At 40.9% G+C, this 17,257-nt stretch overlaps 2 protein-coding genes across 2 annotated transcripts; one reads left to right on the forward strand and one right to left on the reverse strand.

Moving 5' to 3' along the window:
• Positions 1-179: 179 nt before the first annotated feature.
• Positions 180-8,239, forward strand: coil (coilin p80). Its single transcript, XM_030406737.1, has 7 exons — positions 180-489; positions 2,769-3,795; positions 4,184-4,273; positions 5,110-5,157; positions 5,331-5,400; positions 5,760-5,848; positions 7,829-8,239. Exons 1-7 carry the CDS (start codon positions 227-229, stop codon positions 7,874-7,876), a joined length of 1,635 nt encoding a protein of 544 aa, XP_030262597.1. The 5' UTR covers positions 180-226; the 3' UTR covers positions 7,877-8,239.
• A 1,059-nt stretch (positions 8,240-9,298) lies between these two features.
• rac3a (Rac family small GTPase 3a) lies at positions 9,299-16,650 on the reverse strand. The gene is made up of 6 exons (XM_030406739.1): positions 16,442-16,650; positions 14,524-14,595; positions 14,156-14,273; positions 13,579-13,641; positions 13,046-13,205; positions 9,299-12,004 (listed from the first exon to the last, which is right to left on the reverse strand). Exons 1-6 carry the CDS (start codon positions 16,474-16,476, stop codon positions 11,874-11,876), a joined length of 579 nt encoding a protein of 192 aa, XP_030262599.1. The 5' UTR covers positions 16,477-16,650; the 3' UTR covers positions 9,299-11,873.
• Positions 16,651-17,257: the final 607 nt, after the last annotated feature.

Consider the following 17,257-nt stretch of genomic DNA (forward strand, 5'->3'; position numbering starts at 1 on the left):
ACGAAGTGGGCTAGTCGTTAGTACTTCATATAGGCCAAAGCCATCAAAGCATCAAAAACGTCAATAAGATATTGATAACCATAATAACAAAAATTTGCTAAGATTCTCGAAGAAGAAGAAGAAGAAGAAGAAGAAGAAGGAGAAGAATGGGTGACGTTTGACACTCTTATCGTGAAAAGCCCCACCGGAAACACCACTGTTGTTGCCGGCGGAACGCACGGGTTGTATGTCCTGCATCATGGCTGCTCACAGTAATAACTTCATCCGCGTGCGCTTATTCTTTGACTACCCGCCGCCGGCTGTCATTGGATGCCGCATGTGCTGGCTGCTCGTGGACTTGAACTCATGTCGCGTGGTGGCGGATCTGGAGAGTCTGATCAGAGAGAAGTTTGAGTTCAGCCGCGGGAGCATCCTGAGCCTCTTCATGGAGGACTGCTACCTGCCGCACACTGAGAGCATCTTTGTGGTGCGGGACAACGACAGCGTCAGGTGCGTGTGCTTTTTAGTCTAATCGTATCACGCACAACATTTGCCGCGACCACTGCTGGCTACGCGGTCGTGACGTCACGTGACGTGTTAGCTCTCAGGTCAGCTGTAGCAGGCACCTGAAGATTCAGTGGCCCCACGTGATGACATGCGTGGAGTTTTGTGATTCTCTGTAGTAGTCATCATCATCATTTTTCATTTTGCCAAAATAATTTTTAACTCTAGGTTCACTTACTTCTGTTTCCTTTTACAGTTTTTATAGCCAGTGAATTAAAGGAACAGATCACCTAAAAAGTAAAACCCAGTCATCATCTCCTCCCCCCCAAAGTGAGGCGAAGTTTCATTGTCCACAAAACATTTCTGGAGCTTCACAGCAAAACAGCATTGCAGCATTCTCCGAAACAACTGAAGTATCTGGGGACTTGTGTTAAAACGCAAACAACTGAAAAAAAACAGCAAATGGCTCCATACAGCTCATCTGGAGCAATTCAAATGTACGGAAGCCCCAACATTCCAAATTACTATGAAAAGATGTTCCAGTAACCAGCACAGTACCCACTTCAGATGGAGTGCTCTTAGCATAGCTATATAATGTTTTTAGGGCTTCTGTAGACATGGGGCCCCAAGAATGGAAAGTGCAGTCCTGGCTGCATTGAACAGCTTAAACTACATTACTCTGGCCATCACCCAGGTCGAGACTCTGCATCCACTTCATTCTAAAGGAGAAAAAAATCATTCCTTTGAGAACAACAATGTAAACACCTTGGCTGGAGAAGACAGATGGTTTGAAAGAGAAGTAAAAGAATCCATGTATGTCAAACTGGAACGGCCATCTTTGAACAGAGGAGGTGGACTACAACATTACATATCACCGTCCTACAATGCAGTACTGAGTTTCCTCCCCAGACAGCTTAACAACTATTCACACCTGAGCTCACCTTGACCTAGCAACCCACGTGAAGGCCAGTTGGGTCAATGACCCACAAGTGGCCTTAACGACTCTGTAAGGACACTCCCACACAGAGTTTAAAAGCCTGCAACTTCCCTCCAGTTAGTTAGCCTCTTGGCTGAGAGGTGAAACGTCTCAAAGAAAGTTAAACGCATCCAGTTGCCTACGCTACACCACTTACAAATGAATATAGCAAATACTTTGTACATTTATTTACTATAAATTGATTGTTAAATCAAACTCTCCATTGAATAGGCAAGCCATCCTACTGCACTGTGTACAATTAATAAACTGGCATGATGAAAAACAGAGGGACTTAATATCAGTACTAAATAATGGACATCACAATATAACATTGAGGAATTTGCTTGGAAATACATAATGGAAATTACACAATCTTCTAATTAATTACCTAAGAGTAACCAGAGTAATTAAGATGAATTAGTTTTGTTTTTTCGGCCAGTCTACTGTTAAACTGCAGACCAGTAGGTGGCAGTAATGCAGCTATCAGCTGATTTACCAACCACCATCACAACTCAAAGACTAGGAAAACTCAATTAAACTTTTGTGTCACCATATTTACGGCTTTTCACTGTTAAATGCTTCATGTTCCTTTAAACAGTTAAGTTCCCTTAGCTTTTACCTCCATTAGCCAAACACACTGCAGGTCTACTGTCCACCAGCTGCTAACAGCTAACTAGCCCTTCTCCTGTCAACTTGAACTCAGATTTGTTTTTATGGCATTATCAGGGGGGAAAAAGGGGGATTGATATTTAGTCCACAGCGTCCCTGAAGAATCTTAATGTGCTGTATTTGATCTAGGTCTCGCCAGCCAGTGATGGTAACTATGTCGACAGCACGAGAAGACGTACTCAGTTCAGTTTTTCATTTGCTAAATGATAGTGATACATCCGTGCATGCAGACATTGATCCCTTTTGTCCCAGAGACTTCCGGGGAAGACCTCTGTTTGTCTGAAGCTCTGCACATGAATCTGATGTAGTCCATCAAATAATTACACTACAGCAATTTAATTAACTTGCACACCTGTCAACCTGCACTCCTGATAATCAACACATTTAATCCACCTGTCTTTGTAATTTTGAGTTTGTGTGTGTGCCTGTTCTTGTGAATAAGACCACAAGCTTTACTGCTAACTGGGCTAACTAGCTAACAGCAGCTACAGTTACCAGCAGTTGGCTGTTGGGTTATATGCTGCCCCCATTCACTTTGGAGAATGAATTTGACAGGTGACCAATTCTTACATATCGTGCCTTTTTTACAGATGTCTTTCCATATCCTCCAGAGTTGTTATCTTCACTCTTTGTTTCCCAGGGTGAAGGTGGACTGTGTGGCTCAGGTGAATGGAAACAGCGGCTGTCCAGAATCAGCAAGTGAAAAGGGCAAAAAGAGACCGAGACCCACAGAGGAGACTGGCGCAGGAGAAAATGGAGTAAGCGTGGAATGGAAGAAAAAGAGAAGGAAAAAAGGGAGCGAGGAGAAGCTGGAGAGGGATGCCGAGCAGGCCTCAGTTGATGAGAGGACTAAGATGTCACAAGGAAAGCGCACAGAGAAGAAGAAAAGAAAGAAGGCAGATGAAAGTGGCCCTACTGTCACCCCCAAACCAGCTGCCTCTACCAAAAACACCCCAGTTAGGGTAGAACAGCCAGTTAAAGGCAGCAAGAAGCCCCCAGTGGCACAAGCAAACAAGAAGAACGTCCCCTCTTCAGATTCCAGCAGCAGCAGCAGTGAGGAGATTGAAGCTCCTAAAAGAAAAGCTGCCCAAAAATTAGCACCCAAAGCAACCTCCTCCACTGCTGCTGCTTCCAAGACACCTCCAACCACCAAACCCACCCGGACAAAACCAAAGCCTCCTTCATCATCCTCTTCAGCATCCTCCTCTTCCTCCTCCTCTGATGAAGCTAACGGTGTCAAAGCCCCGCCGAAAAACAAACCTTTAACATCCACAGCCCCCAAAGAAAGAGTAAGTGCTAACTCAAAGTCTGAGCAGGCTCCTCCTCCTGCCCCACAGGCCACAAACCGTGCACAGGAACAGGCTGCGAGCGTAGCAGTGCCTGCTGGTGACAAAAACACGGGACCTTGCACCTCAAGCAGTGAAGAGGAGATTGAGCTTGTTATCCGCCGGCCGATCCAGCCGCTGGGCCACGGTGTGGGAGGACAGTTGTCTTTAAGAGGCCTCGGCAGAGGCAAGAACTGGCACGGTGGCCCTGGAGAAAGGGGAAGGGGTAGAGGGAGAGGGGGCGTCAGAGGGCACAATGGCAGCTTTGAGATCAGCTATAATGAATCCAAGGAGCCTTCCTACCAGACTGATTCTCTGACCAACATGTCAGTGGTCCTCCAGGTGTGTCCTTTATTGTTACTGTAACTTTGATTTCGGTAACAATAGTACAGTTTTTAAGGTTGTAATAATTAATCCCTGATACTAATTATATGATTGAAGACAGGATATTCTGTGTCTCCTGTCATGTCATGTGGACAAATCCAAAGCTAAATGGGCCTGCCATGCCTAGTGAGGGTTGCACATGCTGTTTATCAAACAGTCAGCTACATTATTAAGAAATGAGAATGTGTTCAGTCTTGCCTCGGTCACATTATCTTCTTATTGGCAGTACAAATACACTGGTTGTGTAAATGTATACAATGTACAATGTAAATGTATCCTCCTGAAATACTGTGTTTGTTTGAAAAGGCATTAATAATGTGTTTGTCTTGTATATCTCTGTATGTAGAACGCAGCCGGAAGTGCTCCCAAAAAGAACTACAGCTGTATGCCCCTGCTAGCTGCGCCTCCACAGGTGGGACAGACGATTGCCTTCAAGGTAAGTCTCGTCTCGCCTCGCCTCGCCTCGCCTCGCCTCGCCTCGCCTCGCCTCGCCTCGTCTCATCTCATTAGCTGCAGTGTACCTTCTCTGTTATTGGTACTGTACCTCTCTACTTTCTAACCTGTTTTGCATTGAAGTCCAGCTTCCAGCCTTTTACTCTTTAATTTGGAAAAACCCACTCACTGTGCCACTCTATTTCCCACAAAGCCTCCTGAAGAAGCTGCTTTCATTTATAAATAATTAATATATACAAAGTGTACCACCAGCAAAATCTGGAACATTTCCTGTTTTTGAACGTGAGAATGTATTTTTTCAAAGTGTTCTTTGTTCCATATAATTGGAAGCTGAATATCTTATTTTTTTCTCACTGTTGGACTAAATATGACATTTGAAAATGTCTCTGAAAAAGCATGTGAGGTGTGTTGAGCATGTTCAACAGTTTTCTACTCATTTTCAGATCTTTCTACACTAAATTATTTGCAAAATAAATGAATTTCAGTTCTAAGTCTTTGATGATACAGTATGTCTCGTGTAATCACACATTGACCCATTAGCAACTCAGCTAAAATTTAGCCAGCTCTCGAGCTTGGAGAGCTTCTTTTCTCCTCTTCTGTAACTTTTTTTCTTACAAAATACCATGGGAAAGTAAACGGCACACTACAAGAAATGTGAATTGTGACCGACGAGCATTAGCATGTTGCCAACTGGCAAGTGTGTTAGCAAGGGGGCTACAGTAGGACACCAAATAGACCCAATTGATTTTACAAATATTTGTGGATGAATGTGGACTGTGTGACCAAGCCTAATGCTGAATAAACTCTGTTTGTTGACAGTTGCTGGAGCTAACGGAGAACTATACACCAGAAGTATCAGATTATAAAGTGAGTGCTGTCAATCATGCTGTAGTAATCAACAAAAACATCAGCCACAGCTCTGCCTATTTATCTCATGTTACTGGGAGGAGCCTTGGAGGGAGTGTCATCATGAAGTCTTGAATGTTTGTTCATACTGGAATCACCACACAACTGGCTGATCATGTTGATGTTTCTTTTAGGAGGGAAAGATTGTGAGCTTTGACTTCACCAGCAAACAGATAGAGCTGGAACTACACCATGCCTTTCAAGGTAAGGATCTTTTCACCACTGACAGGTACAGTATAACCTTTAACATGCCTGGTTCAAAGTTAATATTTAAGATGCGGAAGATTGTTTTTTTGGCAGAAAAATATCTTTAAAGAGATATACAGAGTTTGATTCATTGGTATTTAAAAGTAAAACTAAGTCGACTATGAATGTAAAGTATTATAGATGTGATAGATTAGGAAACTTAACTGATAATGGTTTGGAATTTCAGAGGAATTCCACACATGGAAAGTCAGGGAGCAGAAATCATCTTTAAATGTATTTTACCAAAGCAGATTGTACAGTATTTTCCTAAATGTTTCAAACATTCATGATTACTCACAACTCCTCTTCTCCATCAGCTCCTGTAGAGCCTGGCAAGTTTGACCTGGTCTATCAGAACCCCGATGGATCAGAGAGAGTGGAGTACGCAGTGTCCAGGGACTCACGGGTATGTCCAAGGATATAGCTAATTGATTTAGTAAGAAACTCATAAACAGCACTTCCTAAAGAGGAGGTTCAGCTTTGGGCAATATTCTTACTTGCAGCATTGGCGGTATAATCTTATCTTTGTAGGGGTCTTTAAAATACCAACCCTAACTAACGTTGGGGCAGAAATAGATGAATGAATCAGAGCTGATGGCTGATGATTCTTAGACAATATTTCAGAAAGTTTAAACAGTTTCTCCTAACGCAGCAGGTCTCAAAATGTAGCATTTTTTAAAGGGGGTCTGGTAAATAATTTGCTGTTAAGTAAAAAAGAGTTGTTATAAAATAAATTTGGTGCAAATGGTGAACTCAGTTGAGACGGTGTGTTAAAATAGCTGCTGGAAGATGTGACACACTTCAGCATAGGAATCAGAATGGATTCACACAACGACACAAACGAGCCGACAAACTGACACTTTACAAGGAAATTAAACGTATTCATGAAATATTACCTATGATTTAAAAATTGCTGTGGCCGTTTTACAAAGTTTGTTAAATTTCAAGCAATAACTTGAAGAGTTATATGTAATCACATGATTTTTACATTAGTCTGGGATATACTATTACTACTTACTACACTTCATAATGTGGTCCAAGTCCACCACTTTCACACACGCACACATACAGCAGCCCACAAACAATTGTGTCAAGTAGATCACAACAACAGTTAATTAATTTTAATTATGAAAAGGAATGACAGCGCACACCCGAGAGAGAGACTCAAACTATGTAATTATTCAGAGAATATGGTGTGTAGTTCCTCTGGAAAACATGTTTCTTTAAACACATTTATATCATTAGTGTAAAAATAGTCATTACTCTGAATAATTCATGATTTATAATTAAAGTGATGTTTGTTAGTTATGTATTAGGGACCCCCACAGACGTATGATTTTGCTGCTTTCATGGGCGTACTCATTGGCTTCCATGTAACTGGGACCTTGCTTATTTGCCTTCTGAGAGGAAAAGTGAGATGAAAAGATATGAAATGCAGCTCTTAGTGGAAGTTAGGTGTTGGCACTATTTCTTGATGAGTGACAGTTAATCCATCTACCCAACACTGTGCTGTGTCTGCAGGCTAAGCACGCATTGCCAGTGACAGTCAGTGAGTGGTCACTTTTGGTGTTGAACAGGCACAATGACATAACTTCTTTTCGACCTCAGTTTAATGATCAGTCTCCAAGAAGCTGTTTACAGTCATTTCATGTATGGTCAGTGACTGATGATTTGTTATTCCTACGCTGATATTAAGGCAATTTGAAACAACTTACTATCAAAACGAGGAGGTACGCACTTTAACGAGTGCCATTCTAGTTATGATTGCAATATTAAGGAACGAGGTAAATGTATTGTCATTCTTTAAACAACCTAACACTGTTTGAGACCTTTGTGCTACGTCTGTTTTATAAAATGCTGTGTTGATGAGGAGTTCAGGAGTCTCACAGCCTGGGGACAGAAGCTGCTCTGTAGTCTGGTGGTATGGCAGATGATACTGTGTCTGTGGTCAGATGGCAGCAGGTGACGGACTGTGGCTGGGGTGGGTGTTGTCTTTTAGTAACCCCTGGGCTCTGTGCAGATGTAGATGGTACCAGTGATGTTCTGGGTGGTTTTATTGGCCCACTGTAGAGCCTTCCTGTCCTGGGCTGTGAGGAACCATGCCAGTTTGTGATATTTCCAGTCAGGACGCTTTCGAAAACAATATTGTCAAACGGAACAATGATGCAGTGGTATTGTTGCATAGAGCACAGATTCAAGATTTTACATGTTCAGATAGACAGAGTTAAAATGATAACCCAGTACTATCATAAGACTTGTAGTGGAATGTTGTCATGATGAGACTGTATCAGTCACATTGTTTGAGACTTGCTATCTTTAAATGTTTTGGGCCTATTTTCCCAAATCGCTCTGGACTAATTGCAGGGGATTCTCTTTCCTCCCACAGGTGACAGAACGGTGGGACTCCCTGCTGGAACCACGGCTCGTCATTTAAATCTGCCCAAACAGCGACTTGGATCATGCCCCCCCTCAAATGTACTCCAGCACCAACGTTAAACAGGCAGTGACTTCCTGACATTGAATCTGACAGCAAAGGCAAAGACGGCAAATTGTGGTTGTTTAAATTTTCATCTGTGTGCTTCTAAATAAGTCATCACTTTTGCAGTGAAAAGCTGCTGCATAGCACCAGTACAGGTATAAGTATTGAAAAATGCTAGTTAGTTTTTAATGTGTATAGGTGATATGAGTGATTGTTTCCAGAACTGGGACATTATGGTTTTATGTTTTGTACAGCGATGTTATATCAGTCTTGTATAAACAGTTTTTATCTAATAAAATGCTGCATCTTCTGCTTTGACGACAGAGTAGATGTCTACTTCAGTATTCCAATGTGGAAGTGTCCACAGGTTTATGGAAACTCATTTCTACCACGAAAAAAAAGACTGATTGTGATGGGAGGAGTGTGTGAAATAGAAAACAGCAATGAGAGGTTCAAATACTTCAAAGTCCAAAGTATTTACATTTCTTCGAAAGGTAATTTCAAATATTTTTATGCCAGAATTATGATACAACATTTTTTTTCTTACTACATCAGAAAGAAGAAATATGACTATTACTAGAAAGTAACTTGCTGTGTGAAATAAATACTCTAACAGGAGATAACAGCTGATGGACATTAAATCAAACTGTGACTGCAGAATGAGAAATTTAAGAAAAAAAGATGATTCAGATCTTCTTTGGGCTATCACACCACCATAGCAGGCTGTTCTCATACAATATTTGTATATTTTATCATACTAAAAGTAATGCACAAAATTTAGTGTTGAATCCTACGATTGTCCAGCATTACGGGCAATCTGTGCCTTCGCAAACCCTGGCAAAGGCAAATGGCAGGCTGTTTTCATACTTGGCATGCTTTGACCATAGTCATGTACTGTATTTGTAACAAGGGAAACCTGCTGAATTAGAAGAGTTCTTGGCTGTGTTTTAATACTTTCATTGAATTTTTTTATAAAACATTAATTTGAGAGCTGCTATTCTTCAAGAAAGGCATGTAGTTCTTATGTATCTCCATTCGCAGCCTCACTGAGCACGTCAAACTGGTGAAATATCAGACTGTGAAAATAGTCATTATAAAGACCTCGCAGCCACCGGTCTCGTAAGTGACAGCGTCTTGTTGAAGTTTCACCAAAACCCGTAACTTAAACATTGAAGAGCTGTTCCTCTATATGCACAGCCCACAGAACTGACCAACTCTCCTTTGACATCACTAAAATCACAATAAATCTGGTGTTCGTCATCATTTAAGGCGGCTTTTCTGAGCCCAGTTGGTGTTGAGTGAGACGATGTAGTTCACTGAGTGGTTTAACACAAATCTACACAGGATTTTACTTAATTACAACAAAGTGAGACTTGATTGGCTCGGTAAATATCCTTTTATTTGACAAATATTATATGTGTGATTCATGACACAACTCAAACGGAATCAAAACCATATTTGTCTCTCCCCTTTGACAGTTATACAGCACTTTTTTTGGCCTTGTTTTCAGTGTTGCCTAGTGGCTACCCAAAATTCCTGTGCGCCCAAAAAAACATTTCCCCCACTGAGCACCATCATTCAACGGACGTCTGTAAAACTGTTGACAGGACACCTCCAAGTACAGACAAGGTCAGCTATGACCATGGAGGTCTGATATATGTTAAACTGTCCTCGAGCCAGTAATATTCTCATTTTGTTTTCTTGTAAAATTATCTTTAATTTCATAATGTCATGACCTACGGTATTTTGAAATTATTCTTAAAATAGTACTACAGTTTTTCTCCTAAAAATCAAAGTCAAAATGTCTGAGTGGTACCACCTGTTAATTAGAAAACAAACTGTTAATTGTGATCATGCTACTGTGCCTCATTAAAGACAAAGCACTGAAAATGGCATTTTCTTTCAGTAAATGTAAACATTTAATACACTTGTATGTACACAGAGACAGTTTTTGGCAATATTTCAACAGGTACTCAAAACAAAGCATCCCCTTAAGGTGTTTAATGCACATTTGTTTAGATTGATTGAAATATTATAGGAAAACAGAGAATCAAAATTAATTAACAATAAAATCCCACACATTTTTTTTGCTGCCTGTCTTATTTGTTCATACATATTGACATAAAATGAGACTGAATAAATCAGTGAAACAACCAAACAATCATTCACTATTACTGAATGTGGGTGTTCTGTGGGGAACCTTTAAAGGGGGTCTTGTCTGGGTCCTGTTTTTCACATTTGGCAAGATGATTCCCAATGAAAAATAGTAAAACACACTTAACTAATGGCACATTGTTAACATTTGTCATTCAAGGAGCAGTGGGTAGATTCTACATGTGACAAATGAGTGTGCTGTCTGTACCTGTATAAACTGGTATCCTAGAAGATACAGAGGCATTCTGGTATTTATTTTTTATAATATTCTGACCAGTCGAGCTCTGTCTGGCATGCTAATGCACTGACATACAAATAGCTGAGTTACAAAGATGAGTTAGCAAAGTTACCAGTCAGTGATCCAGGAACATTTGGATGATCTCTGGTCTTATGAAGTAACAATTTAGTTGACCCAGGAAGGAAAAAAAGTGTTTTTTGGGATAAAATGTTTTCATACAGTAAACAAATCCCATGAAAAGACCAACATGCTAACAAGTACTGTGTGTGTACGGCATCTTATATATACTGAATGAATCTGCAAGGCTGAAAATTAGTGCCAAAAGTCACGTGATAGTTTTTTTTAACTTAGTTTGCACTTGTGGGATATTTTTCGGTTGGGAACAGAAATCTGGTTCCACACTAGAAATCCAAATTCAACATGAAGAATCAAGAATCTGGCATCTGTTTGAAAATATATATTTTTGATTTTGCTTATTGGTTCCTAAATGCTTTAACCACACAAAGGCTACATACAGTATTTGCAAAGACCTTGCCTCTCCGCCAGTAGCTGTCTATGTCTCACATCAAGGCAGCAGTGTGTCACTTTGTTTAGATACTAGCATGCCTGGTTAAAGAGAAGACAACAGTGTGCTCAAAAGTGTGCGTCAATTTCTATAAAATAAAAGGCAAAGTGCAATACATGTGGGAAGCTAAGTTGCAACTCAGGTTGCACATCATCGTGGGCCAAACATTTAAGGCAGCATGGTGTCAATCTAACTGAATACTCAGTTGAGAGTGTTTCAACACCTTTTCAACAACATCTGGCAGATAGATCTTCAAATGTGGGTTTTAATAATTAATAAACTTTAAACAATAACCAACCCTTCTTACAAGACAATCAAATGAATCACAGGAAAGAAATATCAAATTAATTTAATCTTTTTTTTTAAAATGTAGATCTGACTCCCCAGCTGCAAGTTTGGGAACTCCACTTTTTCAACTTAGCATGTTGCTAATTGCAGATATTTTCAGGTTACTTCTTCAAATTGTGCAGGTTATTGCAATAACACAAAACAAAGATAAGTCATCCCAACAAAGTCAACAAAAACGTGCATGAAAAAAATTAATTGAATAATAAAAAGTAGGTGTACACAAGGGATTATGTATATTGGGTCTGTTTCCTTGTTTTGGACGATGGTTGTTTTATTTACAGGTTTCAAGGCTAAACGAGAGAGTGCAACATCATTTTACATACCCATCTGAAAATGAATAAATTCCCTTTCTCGTGATGAGTAAGTGACTTTATTCAATTTCTCCATTTGTCTAAGAGACATTACAAGTATATCACTGTTTTTAGGCAGACGTCACACAGAATTCATTTTTTCTCAAAAAGGTAAGCTGAAATTTGCTATCTTTCACCCACCAGCTGAAGTCCTCAGCCTGCTTTAGATCAGTGAGGATCAACTCCTGCCGTACAAACAGAGAGTTGTTACAAAGCAGTTCCAATTTGGCAGAACTCCACCCATACAGTGTGACTGACCAAAGGATCCTGATGGCTTGATCTTCCGTCTCCTCTCCCTCAGAACAGTGTGCACTTCCTGCTTCCATTTTTGATAGGCGGAGGGCAAAGGACAGCTCGGATGGCCTCGTCAAAGACTGTCTTCAGTCCTCGCTGCGTCAGCGCAGAGCACTCCAGGTACTTGACAGAACCTGCCAGCCAAGAGCAGACAGTATGGACATGAGATTTTGCACACACAAAAAACACATATATACAGTATAATAGAATGTAAATATATATAAACTAATTGTATGCTATAACCTTCTTTTGTTTTACATTTATGCTGTTACAATTTCTATTGTCAACATACACATTTGATTGAACCTTTCCTGTTATGATGTTATTAAAAAAAAGACTTTCAGTCAGTGCCACAGATTTGTTGGCCCAGGTGTGTTTGATGGGATGTTGAGGGATGTCGGTCTGCAGTGTGGCCTAATTGGGCCACATTAGTCAACAACCCTATTTAAGACGGCCTCCCTCAAGCAGAACGTTTACATGCACAGCTTAGTCGGATTGTCTCTACTGGGTCTTTTCCAAAACGCTGAGCTTTTCTTTGAAGTTATTTTCTTTTGTATGGATTCCAGGAGGAGTTGCTATTATGCTAGTAAAAGCTAATGGGAATCTTAATCAATGGAAAATAAACACAAAATTTAACAAATTAATTGAACCCAAATGGCAATGGTGAATAATGGTCTGCTGGTTACTAATGATAGCTATGTTATCAGCAGGGGTCGAGTGACGTAGTGTGTTGTTCAGTGAACTATTGTAAAGCCCACTGAGGCAATATTATTTGTGACTTTAGGTTATATAAAGAAAACTGACATTGACTTGAAGCAGTTATTTGAAGCCTATGATAATGTCCTCTTGATACAGTGAATTCAGTACTAATTCCATCAGTACAACAACAGATTCATGCCATATCACTCAACTGCTCTCACTTTCTCTTCTTAACACGCAGAGTGTTTTCATTCAAGGGGCTCCATGTAACAATTTGTAGCAATTCACATGTATCAGTTACTTATTTATTAGGCATTTGTGAGCAAATTGTAACCTGATGTGAAAAATGGGACATTCCCCATCTCTTTCGGTTTCCTAAACAGGCCGGGGGATGATTTGTTGACTTGGTTAATGGATTCCTTTTTTAAAGACTCAGATCAGATTTTCCTCTTGAGACCATCCGTCAACACACATACCGATCTCCCTGGCCATGGCCAGGCCCTGTGGGTAGGTAATGGGAGAGAGCTTTTTGTCTCTCAGCCGTTCAACGGCGTCCTTGTCATCCCGCAGGTCCAGCTTGGTGCCCACCAAGATGATAGGTGTGTTTGGGCAGTGGTGACGAACCTCTGGATACCACTGCAAAGAATGATGAAGATGTTAAATGTCAATGGCAAGCAAAGATGCAGTCAAAAATGACAAACATTTCTACGGCTGTAGACCTCAACATACTTGAGCTATAAAAAGTGCCAATTCTGTGAAGCAGCAGTGTTAATAAGGAATTACAACAGACTCTATTCAATATGTGAAAACAAAAGATTACTTCACATGTGATTACAATAGACTATATTAATATGTAAATACAACAGACTATTCAATATTTAATTACAACAAACTAGTACATGTGGTGTTGTTGCTGTGTTTAAAAGTCAAACATTGTCTGTGTTAAAGTTTGGGTCTTTTTCAGTTCGACAGTGAGTGACCGTGACAATGAGCTGAGATAGATCGGCACCTTGGCTCGGACGTTCTCAAAGGATGCTGGGCTCACCAGGGAGAAGCATATCAGGAACACATCCTGCACAGACAGAGGACAATCAATCACATATTCACAGGAGCTCAGTGTCAGAAAAGGCATACCAGGCAAATGTCTGGACCCCCCTATGACCCCCCCCATAAAGAAGGGGCCCCCTATGGCCAATCACACTGGCACAATTCAGATGGATCACCAGCTTGAGTTGAACCTGTATCTAGTGTTAGGGAAACTACTTTGCAAGGGTAACTTGTAAAACTACATGTAGTTCAGCCTCGCAGTAGTTTGAACAAACTACATTTCTACCCCTGGAGAAATACTGCTAAAAAAAGTAGCCAGAAGAAATACGCCTCTCAACTCGAGAGGAAAAAATCGAAAAAAGTCAAAATTATTGTTGTGTTGTTTTCACAATCACTGGCAGACAGTTTACACAATTCAATGATTTCAACATGCATAGGATGCATAAATTAGGAAAAAACAATGGCATAAAAGAACATCTCTCTGTGAAGAGATGTAAACATATGGGTGTGTGTGTTGTGTGTGTGCTCATATTCATTACCGTCTGAGGATAAGACAGGGGGCGGAGCCTGTCATAGTCCTCCTGTCCTGCTGTATCCCAGAGGCCCAGATTGACTGGTTTCCCATCCACCATCACATTTGCTGAGTAGTTGTCAAAGCTTAGACAGACACGAGACAATGTAGTCATGTATGTTTGTTTTTGCTTTTTTTCTCCCAAAGAGTAAAGTGTGCAGTTTAAATTCTATTTCTAGGTGCTGTGTTGTAGTCAACTGGACTTCTTTCAGTTTTGTGAAGACGTTTCAAGGGCCAAGAGGCTTTGTCGTTTCTAACTAACTGACTTAAGTTCTAACCAACCAACTTAAATGATATTGTTGGCATTAGTGTATTTTAAGGTGCAGCTGTACTCACACAGTGGGGATGTACTCTCCAGGAAAGGCATTTGTGGTGTAGCTGATGAGCAGACATGTCTTACCCACAGCACTAGAGAAAGCAGAGAAGAAGAACAAACAGAAATACATACATGATCACTACAACTGAATCAGAGAGGTGACAACAATTATCCACTGACACTGCACTACTCCCCATTGTTGACTGGTTGGTTGGCCCAGACTGGAAACAGTGATCAAACAGTGATTAAATTGAAGAAGGTATGAGATTACTGAGAGCTGCAAGCATTTACTTAAAGGAAAATAATCAATATGAATACACCCTCATCACTTTTTTTTTTTAAACTTCAGAACGGAATCCTCCGTGTTGTTGACTGTTGGCTTCCTGTTCTTCTTCCTGTTTTTTTGTATATCAGGCTACGCACACAAGGGCCCAGTGGAGGAGAAGAGAGCGAGTCCAAGACAGAGACGAGGAAAAGGAAGAGTGCACTCTGTTGATAATGACTGGCTAAAATTTGGGATATGCAGATAAGGCGAGACATGTTTATCTCTGTGCAACCTTTCAAACACAGATGGAATTCAGACACTAAACACTCAAACTGAGACTTTTTATATTTACAATATTAATGAGGTAACATAAACTCAGAAATATGTATTTTTCCCATAAGCGAATAAACAAGCTGTTCTCAGAGGAAAATAAGGTCCCAGAACACAGTTTAAAGCTAGAAAGGTGGCAGGGTCCGCCACATATAAACACGGGAAAACAGTGGTCCAAGGTCAGTTTGTTTATTCAGTCGTGAAAACAAAGCAGTATGACCATTTAGTTTGTTTAGGAAAAAAAGAAAAATCAGTCAACACGATTTCATACTATTTTACTTAGTTTATATGTGGCGGACCCTGCCACCTCTCTAGCTTCAAACTGTTTTCTGGGACCTTATTTTCCTCTGAGAACAGCTTGTTTATTCACTTACAGAAAAAATACATATGTCTGAATTTGTATTATTACCTCATTCATTTTGTAAATATTACATTTCTGAGTTTGAAATTCTTCTCCAAACCTACAGAGTGCCCCTTTAATCCGTCAGATGTAGTTACTTTGCAGATTAAATTTTAATACAAACTGTGCACACAATTCAATCAGCTCATGAAATATTGGGTGCATTGGTAGATATGAAACTACACTACTTAATTATTTAATTATTATTTAAAGGAGTAACAATCAGCCTAAACTGATGGGGAGCATTCTGCACGAGAAACATTTCACTTTTTCAGATTTTAAGCACATTCTCTTGCTATCCTTTGCTCCCTCTTGTTTGCATAATCCTGAAGGGGAAGAAAACTTCTCCCACTTCAACCTTTAGATGTTTAACCCCACTTAAAAAACACACACGAGAAGTCTCTGGGTAGATGAATAAAGGCGATGATAGCCTAGATATTGCATTGCAGCAGTGCCTCTGGCTGGCTGGGAGTGTGTGTGTGTCTATCTGGTGAAGCATCTCGGACTGGAGTGTAGGTGTGACAACATGACATCATTAGAGAAGACAGCCCGGCAGCAGCACCTTCAGCGTCCACACACACACACACACACACACACACACAGCCTGCACGGATAATCGATACACACAGAGTGTTTGACTAAAACAATTATATATATAAAAAAAACAACAATCAGCAGCTGACAGATGAGTCTGTTCATTATTGTGCCCCCCCCCCCCCACCTGCCCGTCATCATCTCACCACCATCATTCCACTCTCTCATTTCACAGCACATGGCCACATGTTTCACTGCCACCAGGACTGAAACGGATCCCGCCCGGTGTTTTCAGTGAATGCCGCCTGATACAGCCATCACTCCCAGCCCCTCCTGCACCAGCTGCCCTCCCAGCACAGAACACTCCTCCTGAGAACAACATCTGCACAAACACCGAATCAATCCTCACCCATCACCCACGACCACGCATTTAATGGCCTGCATTGGGAGAGGAGGGCTGCTGTCCGAAGGGAGAGTTTACAGAGCGGTTGGTTGGTGGTGCTGCTGCTCCTCCACCTGCTTTCTTCGCTGCCTCCAGCCGTAGTAAGAGGTGGGCGGCTCCTGCGCGGCGGCTGGGCTGTGGCGGCAGACACACGGAGCCCGTCACCGGCTGAACACGGACACTTCCGGAGATGAACGAACGTATTTCAAAGGGCCAATGAGCCGCGTTCATGATGAACACTGTGTGGCAGGCGGTCTTGACATTTAATGAATCCGTTCTGTAATTACATTTGAGATACACTCCGCAACTCTCTCACTCAATATTGTGTCATGGCCAGAACAGTCATTTAAAGATATCCGTCTGCATTCATATATCTAAAAACTACTACTTTTGTTCTTCATTTTGTTGAGTTGTGTACTTACATTACACCAAATGCTTCCAACCTTATTCAAACAGCAATTCAGCAACAAAAATGAACTTGAAAACTGAGGGAGTTTGACCTCAGGATCATTTCTGTTTGTTTGCATGACCTCAGCAGTGTGCTTGTGCCCAAGACAACCTGATTTATGCTACTGTGGGAATCTCTTGGCATCTTTGCTTATCCAGTTCCCTGGTCTCAAGGTCTATGAGTTTGCTGAAACCCTCTGAAATAAGCTCTGTGGTCACCACATGCGACATGAGATATTTACAACATAAAAAACATCAGTAAAAGTCACACAATTTAGTACTACATCGTGGCTGAGACCCAAAACGGGGATTGCCATTAAGTGTCTAATATTTAAA

Source organism: Sparus aurata, chromosome 23, assembly GCF_900880675.1.
Source record: "Sparus aurata chromosome 23, fSpaAur1.1, whole genome shotgun sequence".
Lineage (NCBI taxonomy): Eukaryota > Metazoa > Chordata > Actinopteri > Spariformes > Sparidae > Sparus > Sparus aurata.